The following is a 20,538-nucleotide window of genomic DNA, read 5'->3' on the forward strand; positions in this document are numbered from 1 at the left end:
ATTTTTTGTTTGGACACAGACTATGAGTTATAAGCCGACAATATACTATTTTTTGAATGGTGAGGGTATTGTCACTTCTTTACATTTCTGTTGGTGTATATATTATCCGTCCCTGGGATCAGACAGTCCTACATGTAGTGTGATCCTATAGCTACCAGCAGGGTGACAGTGACAAATATTACAGACAGGAGCACGGCCTGAGGGCTGAACCCACCTCCGCCTTAGTCATACGGGCGCTCCTACAGGGCATTACACTACAGACAATGCAGGTGTTACATTCTGGAATCCTCTCCATCTGCAACATTGTTCACTAACGTCTCATCATTCTGTCAGGATAAAGCTGGTTATACGCTGGGGCTGATTCTGAGGCTGGTTATACGCCGGGGCTGATTCTGAGGCTGGTTATACGCCGGGGCTGATTCTGAGGCTTGTTATACGCCGGGGCTGATTCTGAGGCTTGTTATACCCCGGGGCTGATTCTTAGGCTTGCTATACGCCGGGGCTGATTCTGAGGCTGGTTATACGCTGGGGCTGATTCCGAGGCTTGTTATATGCCGGTGCTAATTCTGAGGCTTGTTATAGGTCAGGGCTAATTCTGAGGCTGGTTATATGCTGGGGCTGATTTCGAGACTATCTATATGCCAGGGCTGATTCTGAGGCTGGTTATACGCTGGGGCTGATTCTGAGGCTTGTTATACGCCAGGGCTGATTCTGAGGCTTGCTATACACCGGGGCTGGTTATACGCTGGGGCTGATTCCGAGACTATCTATATGCCTTGGCTGATTCTGAGGCTTGTTATACACCGGGGCTGATTCTGAGGCTTGCTAGATGCTGGGGCTGATTCTGAGGCATGTTATATGCCGGGGCTGATTCTGAGGCTTGTTATACGCCGGAGCTGATTATGAGGCTGGTTATACGCTGGGGCTGATTCCGAGACTATCTATATGCCAGAGCTGATTCTGAGGCTTGCTATACAATGGGACTGATTCTGAGGCTGGTTATACGCTGGGGCTGATTCCGAGGCTTGTTATATGCCAGGGATGATTCTGAGGCTTGCTATACACCGGGGCTGATTATAAGGCTGGTTATACACTGGGGCTGGTTCCGAGACTATCTATATGCCAGGGCTGATTCTGAGGCTTGCTATACACCGGGGCTGATTCTGAGGCTTGTTATACACCGGGGCTGATTCTGAGGCCGGTTATAAAATGGGGATGATTCTGAGGATGGTTAAATGCCAGTGCTGATTCTGAGGCTGGTAATACATCGGGCTGATTCAGATTCTGGTTATACATCTGGGCAGATTCTGAGGCTTGCTAGACTCAAGGGCTGATTCTGAGGCTTGTTATATGCCAGGGCTGATTCTGAGGCTTGCTATACATCGGCGCTGATTCTGAGGCTTGTTATAGGTCAGGGCTAATTCTGAGGCTTGTTATACATCGGGGCTGATTCCGAGGCTTGTTATATGCCAGGGCTGATTCTGAGGCTTGTTATATGCCAGGGCTGATTCTGAGGCTTGTTATAGGTCAGTTCTAATTCTGAGGCTGGTAATACACCGGGGCTGATTCAGATTCTGGTTATACATCGGGGCTGATTCTGAGGCTTGCTAGACGCTGGGGCTGATTCTGAGGCTTGCTAGACGCTAGGGCTGATTCTGAGGCTTGCTAGACGCTGGGGCTGATTCTGAGGCTTGTTATACGCCGGGGCTGATTCTGAGGCTGGTTATATGCTGGGGCTGATTCCGAGACTATCTATATGCCAGGGATGATTCAGAGGCTGGTTATACATCGGGGTTGATTCTGAGGCTGGTTATATGCCGGGGCTAAATCCGAGGCTTGTTATATGCCAGGGCTGATTCTGAGGCTTGCAATACACCAGGGCTGATTCTGAGGCTTGCTATAACCCGGGGCTGATTCTGAGGCTGGTCATATGCTGGGGCTGATTCCGAGGCTGGTTATATATTAGGGCTGATTCTGAGGCTTGCTATACACCAGGGCTGATTCTGAGGCTTGTTATAGGTCAGGGCTAATTCTGAGGCTTGTTATACGCCGATGCTGATTCTGAGGCTGGTTATACACCGGGGCTGATTCAGATTCTGGTTATACATCGGGGCTGATTCTGAGGCTTGCTAGACACTGGGGCTGATTCTGAGGCTTGTTATACGCCGAGGCTGATTCTGACGCTTGTTATACGTCGGGGCTAATTTTGAGACCTGCTATATGCCGGGGCATATTCTAAGGGTTGTTATATGCCAGGGCTGATTCTGACGCTTGCTATACACCGGGGCTGATTCTGAGGCTGGATATATGCTGGTGCTGATTCCGAGGCTTGTTATATGCCAGGGCTGATTCTGAGGCTGGTTATATACCAGGGCTGATTCTGAGGCTGGTTATATACCGGGGCTGGTTATATACCGGAGCTGATTCTGAGGCTGGCTATACGCTGGGCCTGATTCTGAGGCTTGCTATACACCGGGGCTAATTCTGAGGATTGCTATACACTGGGGCTGATTCTGAGGCTGGTTATACGCCGGGGCTGATTCCAAGGCTTCTTATATGCCAGGGCTGATTCTGAGGCTTGCAATACACTGGGGTTGATTTTGAGGCTTGTTATAGGTCAGGGCTAATTCTGAGGCTTGTTATACGCCGGGGCGGATTCTGAGGCTGGTTATACAATGTGGCTGATTCTGAGGATGGTTAAATGCCAGTGCTGATTCTGAGGCTGGTTATACACCGGGGTTGATTCTGAGGCTTGCTAGACACCGGGGCTAATTTTGAGGCTTTTTATACACTGGGGCTGATTCTAAGGCTTGTTATACTGCGGCACTGATTCTGAGGCTTGTTATACACTGTGGCTGATCCTGAGGAAGGTTGTACACTGGGGCTGACACTGGGGCTGATTCTTAGGCTTGTTATACACCGGGGCTGATTCTGAGGCGTGCTATACGCCGAGGCTGATTCTGAGGATTGTTATACACAGGGGCTGATTATACACTGGGGCTGATTCCGAGGCTTGTTATATGCGGAGGGGCCTCTGTTTTACATTGGGGGATACTCAATATTTGCTGAGGAGGGGAGAGGTCAGTGTCCCCTGGTGCCTGTGTATTAGGAGGAGAGGGGAGAGGTCAGTGTCCCCTGGTGCCTGTGTATTAGGAGGAGGGGAGAGGTCAGTGTCCCCTGGTGCCTGTGTATTAGGAGGAAGGGAGTGGTCAGTGTCCCCTGGTGCCTGTGTATTAGGAGGAGGGGAGTGGTCAGTGTCCCCTGATGCCTGTGTATTAGGAGGAGGGGAGAGGTCAGTGTGTCCTGATGCCTGTGTATTAGGGGGAGAGAGGTCAGTGTCCCCTGATGCCTGTGTATTAGGATGAGGGGAGAGGTCAGTGTGTCCTGATGCCTGTGTATTAGGGGGAGAGAGGTCAGTGTGTCTGTGTATAAGGAGCGGAGAGGTCCGTGTATACAGTACATGTTGGCTGTGTATGTCTCCCGGTGAATACTCCCCATTCCTTGCATTCAGCCAGTAATTAGATCCTGCTGTGGTCTGTTTCCCAGGGAGGATCTGAGGGATGATCCTGAGGGAAGAAGCGCTGGGACAGATGTGAGGGGAGATTCCTTGCGCCCGACTCGCAGTCCTGTCCTGCCTGGCCCTGGGGATAGGACACAGGGTGGTGAGGTTGGTACATTGCTCTCAGTGACTGGGCCCATCGACTGGACCTGTGGGTATCTAGTCCGCTGCACATACCCCATCAGTTCTTCAAAATCCAATGCTGACATCACCCCTGCAGTCTTCTCTTCCCATCACCTGGCTCTGTCCGTGGACTGTCCCAATCTGCGTGGGATATACTGGATCTTCTGCCTCGTCTGTATCCGTGTCTCCCTGTACCTGGGTGTGTGACCCCTCAGTGCCCCCCTGTACCTGGGTGTGTGACTCCTCGGTGCCCCCTGTACCTGGGTGTGTGACCCCTCAGTGTCCCCCTGTACCTGGGTGTGTGACTCCTCAGTGCCCCCTGTACCTGGGTGTGTGACTCCTCAGTGTCCCCCTGTACCTGGGTGTGTGACTCCTCAGTGCCCCCTGTACCTGGGTGTGTGACTCCTCAGTGCCCCCCTGTACCTGGGTGTGTGACTCCTCAGTGCCCCCCTGTACCTGGGTGTGTGACTCCTCAGTGCCCCCTGTACCTGGGTGTGTGACTCCTCAGTGCCCCCCTGTACCTGGGTGTGTGACTCCTCAGTGCCCCCTGTACCTGGGTGTGTGACTCCTCAGTGCCCCCTGTACCTGGGTGTGTGACCCCCTCAGTGTCCCCTGTACCTGGGTGTGTGACCCCTCGGTGCCCCCTGTACCTGTGTGTGACCCCTCAGTGCCCCCTGTACCTGTGTATGACCCCTTAGTGCCCCCCTGGGCCTCCTGTCTCACCCCCTGCGGAGGTATCAGAGGGCACCACTCCACGTTACACAGCGCTGACAGAATGAAGGCTCCGTATTGTATATGGCAGGTGATCCTGTCTGTCCTCCTCTCACCGCCCGCCCACAGTGATCTGCTCTCCGCCCCCGAGGACCGGATCCCTCCCCGATCCCTGGGATCCTCTGTGAAGGAGACCAGTCCCTCAGGGTCTCAGGGACATGTTGCAGAAGAGCCGGTGACTCTGGCACCATTGCAGGACCCTGCCCTCCGCACCACACAGACGGAAATCCAGCAGGTGCCAGGGAAAGGCTCCAATGCCCGTACGGGCCGGCAGCAGGTGAGCTTACATAGGGCACGGGCAGGTACTGTATGACAGGGGGCTGCCTGCACTGTGATGCCAGGGGAGAGATGACGGGGCATTGGGGGGGTAACTGCAGTATTCAGCCACATCCCCTGGTGCCCTAGGCTGGCACTATAGTGCTGCAATCTGCAGGATGGCATGGTCCTACAGTGTACTGTACATGGGCACCACTCAGACATACAGATGGACCTGCTCTCATCAGAGCTCCTCCCATCGCGCTGCCCGCCACCCTGCCCCGTCTGCCAGAATGGGGCGCGCGCACGTCCATGTCCTGTCCCTGTCCGGCAGAAACCTGCGGATGGTGGTCTGGCTGCGCTTATCCATCCCGGATGTGTGAGACGCCGGCGGATCCCTGTCTCGCCCACCAGCACGCTGTGACGCACCGCTCAGACGCACTGGAAGCTGAACAAGCGCGGGGCTCGGATATTACCAGAAACCGTCCGGCCACCACCCACAAACACCGGCGTCCAGTCAGCCATATTGCACGGGGATTGCGCTTTCTCTGTTACGTACATGGCGCTCTGTTAGATTCTCCCTCTGTGTCCACATGGATACTCATGTCAACTTAATGCGTGTGTCAACCTTATGACCATGTCAACCTGTTTCATGTGTTGACCTTTGACTATTGACCTACTGAATTATATGCTGGTCCTCACACTGTTATATGCTGGTCCTCACACTGTTATACGCTGCCTGTGTACAATGTTATATGCTGGTCCTCACACTGTTATACGCTGCCTGTGTACAATGTTATATGCTGGTCCTCACACTGTTATACGCTGCCTGTGTACAATGTTATATGCTGGTCCTCACACTGTTATACGCTGCCTGTGTACAATGTTATATGCTGGTCCTCACACTGTTATACGCTGCCTGTGTACAATGTTATATGCTGGTCCTCACACTGTTATACGCTGCCTGTGTACAATGTTATATGCTGGTCCTCACACTGTTATACGCTGCCTGTGTACAATGTTATATGCTGGTCCTCACACTGTTATACGCTGCCTGTGTACAATGTTATATGCTGGTCCTCACACTGTTATACGCTGCCTGTGTACAATGTTATATGCTGGTCCTCACACTGTTATACGCTGCCTGTGTACAATGTTATATGCTGGTCCTCACACTGTTATACGCTGTCTGTGTACAATGTTATATGCTGGTCTTCACACTGTTATACGCTGTCTGTGTACAATGTTATATGCTGGTCCTCACACTGTTATATGCTGTCTGTGTACAATGTTATATGCTGGTCCTCACACTGTTATAGGCTGTCTGTGTACAATGATATATGCTGGTCCTCACACTATTATATGCTGTCTGTGTACATTGTTATATGCTGTCTGTGTACAATGATATATGCTGGTCCTCACACTATTATATGCTGTCTGTGTACATTGTTATATGCTGTCTGTGTACAATGATATATGCTGGTCCTCACACTATTATATGCTGTCTGTGTACAATGATATATGCTGTCTGTGTACAATGTTATATGCTGGTCCTCACACTGTTATATGCTGTCTGTGTACAATATTATATGCTGGTCCTCACACTGTTATATGCTGCCTGTGTACACTGTTATATGCTGGTCCTCACACTGTTATATGCTGTTTGTGTGCAATGTTATATGCTGGTCCTCACACTGTTATATGCTGTCTGTGTACAATGTTATATGCTGGTCCTCACACTGTTATATGCTGGCTGTGTACACTGTTATATGCTGGTACTCACACTGTTATATGCTGGTCCTCACACTATTATATGCTGTCTGTGTACAATGTTATATGCTGGTCATCACACTGTTATATGCTGTCTGTGTACATTGTTATATGCTGTCTGTGTACAATGTTATATGCTGGTCCTCACACTGTTATATGCTGGCTGTGTACAATGTTATATGCTGGTCCTCACACTGTTATATGCTGTCTGTGTACAATGTTATATGCTGGTCCTCACACTGTTATATGCTGTCTGTGTACAATGTTATATGCTGGTCCTCACACTGTTATATGTCGGCTGTGTACAATGTTATATGCTGGTCATCACACTGTTATATGCTGTCTGTGTACAATGTTATATGCTGGTCCTCACACTGTTATATGCTGTCTGTGTACAATGTTATATGCTGGTCCTCACACTGTTATATGCTGGCTGTGTACACTGTTATATGCTGGTCCTCACACTGTTATATGCTGTCTGTGTACAATGTTATATGCTGGTCCTCACACTGTTATATGCTGTTTGTGTGCAATGTTATATGCTGGTCCTCACACTGTTATATGCTGGCTGTGTGCAATGTTATATGCTGGTCCTCACACTGTTATATGCTGTCTGTGTGCAATGTTATATGCTGGTCCTCACACTGTTATATGCTGGCTGTGTACAATGTTATATGCTGGTCCTCACACTGTTATATGCTGGCTGTGTACACTGTTATATGCTAGTCCTCACACTGTTATATGCTGGTCCTCACACTGTTATATGCTGGTACTCACACTGTTATATGCTGGTCCTCGCACTGTTATATGCTGTCTGTGTACAATGTTATATGCTGGTACTCACACTGTTATATGATGTCTGTGTACACTGTTATATGCTGGTCCTCACACTGTTATATGCTGTCTGTGTACAATGTTATATGCTGGTACTCACACTGTTATATGCTGTCTGTGTACAATGTTATATGCTGGTACTCACACTGTTATATGCTGGTCCTCACATTGTTATATGCTGTTTGTGTACACTGTTGTATGCTGGTCCTCACACTGTTATACGCTGCCTGTGTACAATGTTATATGCTGGCCCTCACACTGTTATATGCTGGTCCTCACACTGTTATATGCTGTCTGTGTACACTGTTATATGCTGGTCCTCACACTGTTATATGCTGTCTGTGTACAATGTTATATGCTGGTCCTCACACTGTTATATGTCGGCTGTGTACAATGTTATATGCTGGTCATCACACTGTTATATGCTGTCTGTGTACAATGTTATATGCTGGTCCTCACACTGTTATATGCTGTCTGTGTACAATGTTATATGCTGGTCCTCACACTGTTATATGCTGGCTGTGTACACTGTTATATGCTGGTCCTCACACTGTTATATGCTGTCTGTGTACAATGTTATATGCTGGTCCTCACACTGTTATATGCTGTTTGTGTGCAATGTTATATGCTGGTCCTCACACTGTTATATGCTGGCTGTGTGCAATGTTATATGCTGGTCCTCACACTGTTATATGCTGTCTGTGTGCAATGTTATATGCTGGTCCTCACACTGTTATATGCTGGCTGTGTACAATGTTATATGCTGGTCCTCACACTGTTATATGCTGGCTGTGTACACTGTTATATGCTAGTCCTCACACTGTTATATGCTGGTCCTCACACTGTTATATGCTGGTACTCACACTGTTATATGCTGGTCCTCGCACTGTTATATGCTGTCTGTGTACAATGTTATATGCTGGTACTCACACTGTTATATGATGTCTGTGTACACTGTTATATGCTGGTCCTCACACTGTTATATGCTGTCTGTGTACAATGTTATATGCTGGTACTCACACTGTTATATGCTGTCTGTGTACAATGTTATATGCTGGTACTCACACTGTTATATGCTGGTCCTCACATTGTTATATGCTGTTTGTGTACACTGTTGTATGCTGGTCCTCACACTGTTATACGCTGCCTGTGTACAATGTTATATGCTGGCCCTCACACTGTTATATGCTGGTCCTCACACTGTTATATGCTGTCTGTGTACACTGTTATATGCTGGTCCTCACACTGTTATATGCTGTCTGTGTACAATGCTATATGCTGGTCCTCACACTGTTATACGCTGCCTGTGTACAATGTTATATGCTGGTCCTCACACTGTTATATGCTGTCTGTGTACACTGTTATATGCTGTCTGTGTAGAATGTTATATGCTGGTCCTCACACTGTTATATGCTGTTTGTGTGCAATGTTATATGCTGGTCCTAACACTGTTATATGCTGTCTGTGTACAATGTTATATGCTGGTCCTCACACTGTTATATGCTGTCTGTGTGCAATGTTATATGCTGGTCCTCACACTGTTATATGCTGGCTGTGTACAATGTTATATGCTGGTCCTCACACTGTTATATGCAGGCTGTGTACACTGTTATATGCTAGTCCTCACACTGTTATATGCTGGTCCTCACACTGTTATATGCTGGTACTCACACTGTTATATGCTGGTCCTCACACTGGCCCTTATTCTGGTTGGTGCGGCCAGAGCCGCACACGGTGCTCTGGCCGCACAAACCAATCCCCGCCCACGAGACGGATCGCCACGGCCGTCCGTACACGGACGGCTGGCGATCCGCATGAAAATGGTGGGGCGTACGCCTCCACCATGGTGGGAGCTGCCCCCTGCATTCGATGGTCGTCGACCATCGAAGGCAGGGCCGCACGCCACAGCAGCTCCCGCAAGCTGAGACCACACGGACAATCGTCCGTGTGTTAGCTTGTATGGGGGCTGAGAGCTGACATCCGGCGACGTCAGCTTTCCGCCCCCATCAGTGGCGTCATACCCTCATTAGCATGCATACGCCCCGCGTTTGCATGGGAACGCCCATGAAACGCGGGGCGTATACATAGGGAAATGAGGGTATGAAGCCCCTCACGCCCCTATACGCCCCCTTTGCGGCGGACGAAATACGTCTGCGGCGAATGGGGCTGCACATGCGCAGATTGACCTCTGCGCATGTGCAGACTAAAAACATCGGCGGTACGGCCGCACGCGGGCCGTACCGCACGATGCAGAATAAGGGCCACTGTTATATGCTGTCTGTGTACAATGTTATATGCTGGTACTCACACTGTTATATGCTGTCTGTGTACAATGTTATATGCTGGTACTCACACTGTTATATGCTGGTCCTCACATTGTTATATGCTGTTTGTGTACACTGTTGCATGCTGGTCCTCACACTGTTATACGCTGCCTGTGTACAATGTTATATGCTGGCCCTCACACTGTTATATGCTGGTCCTCACACTGTTATATGCTGTCTGTGTACACTGTTATATGCTGGTCCTCACACTGTTATATGCTGTCTGTGTACAATGTTATATGCTGGTCCTCACACTGTTATATGCTGTCTGTGTACAATGTTATATGCTGGTCCTCACACTGTTATACGCTGCCTGTGTACAATGTTATATGCTGGTCCTCACACTGTTATATGCTGTCTGTGTACACTGTTATATGCTGTATGTGTACACTGTTATATGCTGTCTGTGTACAATGTTATATGCTGGTCCTCACACTGTTATATGCTGTTTGTGTGCAATGTTATATGCTGGTCCTCACACTGTTATATGCTGGTCCTCACACTGTTATATGCTGTCTGTGTACAATGTTATATGCTGGTACTCACACTGTTATATGCTGTCTGTGTACAATGTTATATGCTGGTACTCACACTGTTATATGCTGGTCCTCACATTGTTATATGCTGTTTGTGTACACTGTTGCATGCTGGTCCTCACACTGTTATACGCTGCCTGTGTACAATGTTATATGCTGGCCCTCACACTGTTATATGCTGGTCCTCACACTGTTATATGCTGTCTGTGTACACTGTTATATGCTGGTCCTCACACTGTTATATGCTGTCTGTGTACAATGTTATATGCTGGTCCTCACACTGTTATATGCTGTCTGTGTACAATGTTATATGCTGGCCCTCACACTGTTATATGCTGGTCCTCACACTGTTATATGCTGTCTGTGTACAATGTTATATGCTGGTACTCACACTGTTATATGCTGTCTGTGTACAATGTTATATGCTGGTACTCACACTGTTATATGCTGGTCCTCACATTGTTATATGCTGTTTGTGTACACTGTTGCATGCTGGTCCTCACACTGTTATACGCTGCCTGTGTACAATGTTATATGCTGGCCCTCACACTGTTATATGCTGGTCCTCACACTGTTATATGCTGTCTGTGTACACTGTTATATGCTGGTCCTCACACTGTTATATGCTGTCTGTGTACAATGTTATATGCTGGTCCTCACACTGTTATATGCTGTCTGTGTACAATGTTATATGCTGGTACTCACACTGTTATATGCTGGTCCTCACATTGTTATATGCTGTTTGTGTACACTGTTGTATGCTGGTCCTCACACTGTTATACGCTGCCTGTGTACAATGTTATATGCTGGCCCTCACACTGTTATATGCTGGTCCTCACACTGTTATATGCTGTCTGTGTACACTGTTATATGCTGGTCCTCACACTGTTATATGCTGTCTGTGTACAATGTTATATGCTGGTCCTCACACTGTTATATGTCGGCTGTGTACAATGTTATATGCTGGTCATCACACTGTTATATGCTGTCTGTGTACAATGTTATATGCTGGTCCTCACACTGTTATATGCTGTCTGTGTACAATGTTATATGCTGGTCCTCACACTGTTATATGCTGGCTGTGTACACTGTTATATGCTGGTCCTCACACTGTTATATGCTGTCTGTGTACAATGTTATATGCTGGTCCTCACACTGTTATATGCTGTTTGTGTGCAATGTTATATGCTGGTCCTCACACTGTTATATGCTGGCTGTGTGCAATGTTATATGCTGGTCCTCACACTGTTATATGCTGTCTGTGTGCAATGTTATATGCTGGTCCTCACACTGTTATATGCTGGCTGTGTACAATGTTATATGCTGGTCCTCACACTGTTATATGCTGGCTGTGTACACTGTTATATGCTAGTCCTCACACTGTTATATGCTGGTCCTCACACTGTTATATGCTGGTACTCACACTGTTATATGCTGGTCCTCGCACTGTTATATGCTGTCTGTGTACAATGTTATATGCTGGTACTCACACTGTTATATGATGTCTGTGTACACTGTTATATGCTGGTCCTCACACTGTTATATGCTGTCTGTGTACAATGTTATATGCTGGTACTCACACTGTTATATGCTGTCTGTGTACAATGTTATATGCTGGTACTCACACTGTTATATGCTGGTCCTCACATTGTTATATGCTGTTTGTGTACACTGTTGTATGCTGGTCCTCACACTGTTATACGCTGCCTGTGTACAATGTTATATGCTGGCCCTCACACTGTTATATGCTGGTCCTCACACTGTTATATGCTGTCTGTGTACACTGTTATATGCTGGTCCTCACACTGTTATATGCTGTCTGTGTACAATGCTATATGCTGGTCCTCACACTGTTATACGCTGCCTGTGTACAATGTTATATGCTGGTCCTCACACTGTTATATGCTGTCTGTGTACACTGTTATATGCTGTCTGTGTAGAATGTTATATGCTGGTCCTCACACTGTTATATGCTGTTTGTGTGCAATGTTATATGCTGGTCCTAACACTGTTATATGCTGTCTGTGTACAATGTTATATGCTGGTCCTCACACTGTTATATGCTGTCTGTGTGCAATGTTATATGCTGGTCCTCACACTGTTATATGCTGGCTGTGTACAATGTTATATGCTGGTCCTCACACTGTTATATGCAGGCTGTGTACACTGTTATATGCTAGTCCTCACACTGTTATATGCTGGTCCTCACACTGTTATATGCTGGTACTCACACTGTTATATGCTGGTCCTCACACTGGCCCTTATTCTGGTTGGTGCGGCCAGAGCCGCACACGGTGCTCTGGCCGCACAAACCAATCCCCGCCCACGAGACGGATCGCCACGGCCGTCCGTACACGGACGGCTGGCGATCCGCATGAAAATGGTGGGGCGTACGCCTCCACCATGGTGGGAGCTGCCCCCTGCATTCGATGGTCGTCGACCATCGAAGGCAGGGCCGCACGCCACAGCAGCTCCCGCAAGCTGAGACCACACGGACAATCGTCCGTGTGTTAGCTTGTATGGGGGCTGAGAGCTGACATCCGGCGACGTCAGCTTTCCGCCCCCATCAGTGGCGTCATACCCTCATTAGCATGCATACGCCCCGCGTTTGCATGGGAACGCCCATGAAACGCGGGGCGTATACATAGGGAAATGAGGGTATGAAGCCCCTCACGCCCCTATACGCCCCCTTTGCGGCGGACGAAATACGTCTGCGGCGAATGGGGCTGCACATGCGCAGATTGACCTCTGCGCATGTGCAGACTAAAAACATCGGCGGTACGGCCGCACGCGGGCCGTACCGCACGATGCAGAATAAGGGCCACTGTTATATGCTGTCTGTGTACAATGTTATATGCTGGTACTCACACTGTTATATGCTGTCTGTGTACAATGTTATATGCTGGTACTCACACTGTTATATGCTGGTCCTCACATTGTTATATGCTGTTTGTGTACACTGTTGCATGCTGGTCCTCACACTGTTATACGCTGCCTGTGTACAATGTTATATGCTGGCCCTCACACTGTTATATGCTGGTCCTCACACTGTTATATGCTGTCTGTGTACACTGTTATATGCTGGTCCTCACACTGTTATATGCTGTCTGTGTACAATGTTATATGCTGGTCCTCACACTGTTATATGCTGTCTGTGTACAATGTTATATGCTGGTCCTCACACTGTTATACGCTGCCTGTGTACAATGTTATATGCTGGTCCTCACACTGTTATATGCTGTCTGTGTACACTGTTATATGCTGTATGTGTACACTGTTATATGCTGTCTGTGTACAATGTTATATGCTGGTCCTCACACTGTTATATGCTGTTTGTGTGCAATGTTATATGCTGGTCCTCACACTGTTATATGCTGGTCCTCACACTGTTATATGCTGTCTGTGTACAATGTTATATGCTGGTACTCACACTGTTATATGCTGTCTGTGTACAATGTTATATGCTGGTACTCACACTGTTATATGCTGGTCCTCACATTGTTATATGCTGTTTGTGTACACTGTTGCATGCTGGTCCTCACACTGTTATACGCTGCCTGTGTACAATGTTATATGCTGGCCCTCACACTGTTATATGCTGGTCCTCACACTGTTATATGCTGTCTGTGTACACTGTTATATGCTGGTCCTCACACTGTTATATGCTGTCTGTGTACAATGTTATATGCTGGTCCTCACACTGTTATATGCTGTCTGTGTACAATGTTATATGCTGGCCCTCACACTGTTATATGCTGGTCCTCACACTGTTATATGCTGTCTGTGTACAATGTTATATGCTGGTACTCACACTGTTATATGCTGTCTGTGTACAATGTTATATGCTGGTACTCACACTGTTATATGCTGGTCCTCACATTGTTATATGCTGTTTGTGTACACTGTTGCATGCTGGTCCTCACACTGTTATACGCTGCCTGTGTACAATGTTATATGCTGGCCCTCACACTGTTATATGCTGGTCCTCACACTGTTATATGCTGTCTGTGTACACTGTTATATGCTGGTCCTCACACTGTTATATGCTGTCTGTGTACAATGTTATATGCTGGTCCTCACACTGTTATATGCTGTCTGTGTACAATGTTATATGCTGGTACTCACACTGTTATATGCTGGTCCTCACATTGTTATATGCTGTTTGTGTACACTGTTGTATGCTGGTCCTCACACTGTTATACGCTGCCTGTGTACAATGTTATATGCTGGCCCTCACACTGTTATATGCTGGTCCTCACACTGTTATATGCTGTCTGTGTACACTGTTATATGCTGGTCCTCACACTGTTATATGCTGTCTGTGTACAATGTTATATGCTGGTCCTCACACTGTTATATGTCGGCTGTGTACAATGTTATATGCTGGTCATCACACTGTTATATGCTGTCTGTGTACAATGTTATATGCTGGTCCTCACACTGTTATATGCTGTCTGTGTACAATGTTATATGCTGGTCCTCACACTGTTATATGCTGGCTGTGTACACTGTTATATGCTGGTCCTCACACTGTTATATGCTGTCTGTGTACAATGTTATATGCTGGTCCTCACACTGTTATATGCTGTTTGTGTGCAATGTTATATGCTGGTCCTCACACTGTTATATGCTGGCTGTGTGCAATGTTATATGCTGGTCCTCACACTGTTATATGCTGTCTGTGTACAATGTTATATGCTGGTCCTCACACTGTTATACGCTGCCTGTGTACAATGTTATATGCTGGTCCTCACACTGTTATATGCTGTCTGTGTACACTGTTATATGCTGGTCCTCACACTGTTATATGCTGTCTGTGTACAATGTTATATGCTGGTCCTCACACTGTTATATGCTGTATGTGTACAATGTTATATGCTGGCCCTCACACTGTTATATGCTGGTCCTCACACTGTTATATGCTGTCTGTGTACACTGTTATATGCTGGTCCTCACACTGTTATATGCTGTCTGTGTACAATGTTATATGCTGGTCCTCACACTGTTATATGCTGTCTGTGTACAATGTTATATGCTGGTCCTCACACTGTTATACGCTGCCTGTGTACAATGTTATATGCTGGTCCTCACACTGTTATATGCTGTATGTGTACACTGTTATATGCTGTCTGTGTACAATGTTATATGCTGGTCCTCACACTGTTATATGCTGTTTGTGTGCAATGTTATATGCTGGTCCTCACACTGTTATATGCTGTCTGTGTACAATGTTATATGCTGGTCCTCACACTGTTATATGCTGTCTGTGTACAATGTTATATGCTGGTCCTCACACTGTTATACGCTGCCTGTGTACAATGTTATATGCTGGTCCTCACACTGTTATATGCTGTCTGTGTACACTGTTATATGCTGGTCCTCACACTGTTATATGCTGTCTGTGTACAATGTTATATGCTGGTCCTCACACTGTTATATGCTGTCTGTGTACACTGTTATATGCTGGTCCTCACACTGTTATATGCTGTCTGTGTACAATGTTATATGCTGGTCCTCACACTGTTATATGCTGTCTGTGTACACTGTTATATGCTGGTCCTCACACTGTTATACGCTGCCTGTGTACAATGTTATATGCTGGCCCTCACACTGTTATATGCTGGTCCTCACACTGTTATATGCTGTCTGTGTACACTGTTATATGCTGGTCCTCACACTGTTATATGCTGGTCCTCACATTGTTATATGCTGTTTGTGTACACTGTTGCATGCTGGTCCTCACACTGTTATACGCTGCCTGTGTACAATGTTATATGCTGGCCCTCACACTGTTATATGCTGGTCCTCACACTGTTATATGCTGTCTGTGTACACTGTTATATGCTGGTCCTCACACTGTTATATGCTGTCTGTGTACACTGTTATATGCTGGTCCTCACACTGTTATATGCTGTCTGTGTACACTGTTATATGCTGGTCCTCAAACTGTTATATGCTGTCTGTGTACAATGTTATATGCTGGTCCTCACACTGTTATATGCTGTTTGTGTGCAATGTTATATGCTGGTCCTCACACTGTTATATGCTGTCCGTCTCTGTGCATCATATCACCATGCAGATAACAGTCATTTTCCCATCATGTGTATTGTAGATGGTCAGTGATGTGGGTGCGAGTGATGTGGCGCAGGCCTCTGGCGATCAGACCGCAGGTGAGCGCATTGCGTCATGTACATAAAGGTGCACACACAGTAGAGCGATTTTTGGGCCGATTGGCCGATTTCTGATAAATCGGCCGATATATCGTCCGATGTTTACGAAAATTGGTCGAAAATCGGCTGATTTTTGTCTGATGCGCGCTCCCGTGGATCTTCTGATCTTACGTGCTGCACAAAAGATCAGAAGATTTAACAAAAGATCCATAGGAACGCACACGGGATCGTAAGAAAAATCTCTGGTAAAGATGTGCGCTCGCCTGAAATCTATTGTCCAGGACGGAAAAAAGATTTTAAGGCTAATTTATGCGCACATCTTATGATCGGTCTAGTGTGTGGGCACCTTAAGACAGTAACGTTACCTCATCTGAGGGGGACAACCCATTTCCAAGCACACAGAGGTGTGGCTATCCTACATGCAGGGCGGCTCTTACATTTGGCAGGTGTCTAGAGGCTTCACAGTCTGGGGGCGCCCCTGAGTCTACCCCAAAATGAAGGATGACTCTGAGAGAAGTTTCCTTGTTAAACCTAATGCAACCTCGAAAGCTGGGGATACACTGCTGCCCCCAGGTACTCTGTACGCCCAGCCAATCACCTGCGAGTTCTCGGGACTTCTCTGTATGCACAGCCAATCACCTGCGGGCCCCAGTACTTCTCTGTATGCCCAGCCAATCACCTGCGGGCCCCCCGGGACATCTCTGTACACTCAGCCAATCACCTGTGGGCCCCAGTACTTCTCTGTATGTCCAGCCAATCACCTGCGTGCCCCAGTAAACATAGAAACATAGAATTTGACGGCAGATAAGAACCACCCGGCCCATCTAGTCTGCCCCTTTTTTAAACCTGTTACCTCAAACCATATTTGATCCTTATTTTTTTGTAAGGATATCAGTATGCTTATCCCAAGCATGTTTACATTGTACTACTGTATTTGCCTCTACCACCTCTGATGGGAGGCTATTCCACTTATCTACTACTCTTTCTGTGAAGTAATTCTTCCTCAAATTTCCCCTGAATCTTCCTCCCTCTAGTGTCAGTGCCTGTCCTCGTGTTCTGTTGCTCCTCTTCCTGTGAAGAATGTCTCCCACCTGTACCTTCCTCCCCCTAGTGTCAGTGCATGTCCTCGTGTTCTGCTGCTCCTCTTCCTGTGACTAATGTCTCCCACCTGTACCTTCCTCCCTATAGTGTCAGTGCATGTCCTCGTGTTCTGCTGCTCCTCTTCCTGTGACTAATGTCTCCCACCTGTACCTTCCTCCCCCTAGTGTCAGTGCATGTCCTCGTGTTCTGCTGCTCCTCTTCCTGTGAAGAATGTCTCCCACCTGTACCTTCCTCCCTCTAGTGTCAGTGCATGTCCTCGTGTTCTGCTGCTCCTCTTCCTGTGAAGAATGTCTCCCACCTGTACCTTCCTCCCTATAGTGTCAGTGCATGTCCTCGTGTTCTGCTGCTCCTCTTCCTGTGAAGAATGTCTCCCACCTGTACCTTCCTCCCCCCAGTGTCAGTGCATGTCCCCGTGTTCTGTTGCTCCTCTTCCTGTGACTAATGTCTCCCACCTGTACCTTCCTCCCTCTAGTGTCAGTGCGTGTCCTCGTGTTCTGTTGTTCCTCTTCCTGTGAAGAATGTCTCCCACCTGTACCTTCCTCCCCCCAGTGTCAGTGCATGTCCTCGTGTTCTGCTGCTCCTCTTCCTGTGACTAATGTCTCCCACCTGTACCTTCCTCCCTCTAGTGTCAGTGCATGTCCTCGTGTTCTGCTGCTCCTCTTCCTGTGACTAATGTCTCCCACCTGTACCTTCCTCCCTCTAGTGTCAGTGCGTGTCCTCATGTTCTGCTGCTCCTCTTCCTGTGACTAATGTCTCCCACCTGTACCTTCCTCCCTCTAGTGTCAGTGCATGTCCTCGTGTTCTGCTGCTCCTCTTCCTGTGACTAATGTCTCCCACCTGTACCTTCCTCCCTCTAGTGTCAGTGCGTGTCCTCATGTTCTGCTGCTCCTCTTCCTGTGAAGAATGTCTCCCACCTGTACCTTCCTCCCCCTAGTGTCAGTGCATGTCCTCGTGTTCTGCTGCTCCTCTTCCTGTGAAGAATGTCTCCCACCTGTACCTTCCTCCCTCTAGTGTCAGTGCATGTCCTCGTGTTCTGCTGCTCCTCTTCCTGTGAAGAATGTCTCCCACCTGTACCTTCCTCCCCCTAGTGTCAGTGCATGTCCTCGTGTTCTGCTGCTCCTCTTCCTGTGACGAATGTCTCCCCCCTGTACCTTCCTCCCCCTAGTGTCAGTGCATGTCCTCGTGTTCTGCTGCTCCTCTTCCTGTGACTAATGTCTCCCACCTGTACCTTCCTCCCTCTAGTGTCAGTGCATGTCCTCGTGTTCTGCTGCTCCTCTTCCTGTGACTAATGTCTCCCACCTGTACCTTCCTCCCCCTAGTGTCAGTGCGTGTCCTCGTGTTCTGCTGCTCCTCTTCCTGTGACTAATGTCTCCCACCTGTACCTTCCTCCCTCTAGTGTCAGTGCATGTCCTCATGTTCTGCTGCTCCTCTTCCTGTGACGAATGTCTCCCACCTGTACCTTCCTCCCTCTAGTGTCAGTGCATGTCCTCGTGTTCTGCTGCTCCTCTTCCTGTGACTAATGTCTCCCACCTGTACCTTCCTCCCCCTAGTGTCAGTGCATGTCCTCGTGTTCTGCTGCTCCTCTTCCTGTGACTAATGTCTCCCACCTGTACCTTCCTCCCCCTAGTGTCAGTGCATGTCCTCATGTTCTGCTGCTCCTCTTCCTGTGACTAATGTCTCCCACCTGTACCTTCCTCCCTCTAGTGTCAGTGCATGTCCTCGTGTTCTGCTGCTCCTCTTCCTGTGACTAATGTCTCCCACCTGTACCTTCCTCCCTCTACTGTCAGGGCATGTCCTCGTGTTCTGCAGCTCCTCTTCCTGTGAAGAATGTCTCCCACCTATACCTTGTTAAAGCCCTTGATATATTTGAAAGTTTCTATCATGTCCCCCCTTTCCCTTCTCTGCTCTAAACTATACATATTAAGATCTTTTTGTCTTTCCTGGTATGTTTTGTGATGCAGGCCATGCACCATTTTAGTTGCCCTTCTTTGTACAGTCTCTAATGTATTTATATCCTTCTGGAGATATGGCCTCCAGAACTGAACACAATACTCTAGGTGAGGTCGTACCAATGACCTATACAGTGGCATTATTACTTCTTTCTTTCTACTGCTGATACCTCTCCCTATGCAACCAAGCATCTGACTTGCCTTCTTCATTGCTTTGTTACATTGCCTACCTGCCTTTAAGTCCCCTGAAATAGTGACACCTAGATCCCTCTCTTCCTCAGTAGTTTCCATTATAGTGCCATTTATACTATATTGAGTCTTTGGATTTCTGAGACCCCAGTGCATGATTTTGCATTTTTTGGCTTTAAACTGTAGTTGCCATGCTCTTGACCATTCCTCTAATCTACCTAGATCCTCAATCATTTGTTTTACCCCTCCTGGTGTGTCTACCCTGCTGCATACATTTGTGTCATCTGCAAAAAGGCACATTTTACCCTCAATTCCATTTGCAATATCACCAATAAACTTCTCTGTATGCACAGCCAATCACCTGCGGGCCCCAGTACTTCTCTGTACGCCCAGCCAATCACCTGCGAGTTCTCGGGACTTCTCTGTATGCCCAGCCAATCACCTGTGGGCCCCAGTACTTCTCTGTATGTCCAGCCAATCACCTGTGGGCCCCAGTACTTCTCTCTATGTCCAGCCAATCACCTGCGGGCCCCAGTACTTCTCTGTACACCCAGCTAATCACCTGCGGGCCCCAGTACTTCTCTGTACACCCAGCTAATCACCTGCGGGCCCCAGTACTTCTCTGTACGCCCAGCCAATCACCTGCAGGCCCCAGTACTTCTCTGTATGTCCAGCCAATTACCTGCGGGCCCCAGTACTTCTCTGTATGCACAGCTAATCACCTGCGGGCCCCCCGGGACATCTCTGTACACCCAGCCAATCACCTGTGGGCCCCAGTACTTCTCTGTATGTCCAGCCAATCACCTGCGGGCCCCAGTACTTCTCTGTATGCACAGCCAATCACCTGCGGGCCCCCCGGGACATCTCTGTACGCCCAGCCAATCACCTGCAGGCCCCAGTACTTCTCTGTATGTCCAGCCAATTACCTGCGGGCCCCAGTACTTCTCTGTACGCCCA

The 20,538-nt window shown here is 47.9% G+C and overlaps 1 protein-coding gene across 1 annotated transcript in view; it reads left to right on the top strand.

The window, feature by feature from the left end:
* The window catches only part of LOC146005834 (uncharacterized), a 150,751-nt gene that overhangs the window by 56,635 nt on the left and 73,578 nt on the right, over positions 1-20,538 (top strand). Inside the window, exons 4-5 of the mRNA XM_083145262.1 lie at positions 4,485-4,730; positions 16,285-16,342. Of these exons, the coding sequence (XP_083001388.1) occupies positions 4,485-4,730; positions 16,285-16,342 (304 nt within the window). The remainder of the gene's footprint in view (positions 1-4,484; positions 4,731-16,284; positions 16,343-20,538) is intronic.

The sequence above is a fragment of the Crinia signifera genome, chromosome 5, assembly GCF_055691185.1.
Source record: "Crinia signifera chromosome 5, ASM5569118v1, whole genome shotgun sequence".
Classification (NCBI taxonomy): Eukaryota; Metazoa; Chordata; class Amphibia; order Anura; family Myobatrachidae; genus Crinia; species Crinia signifera.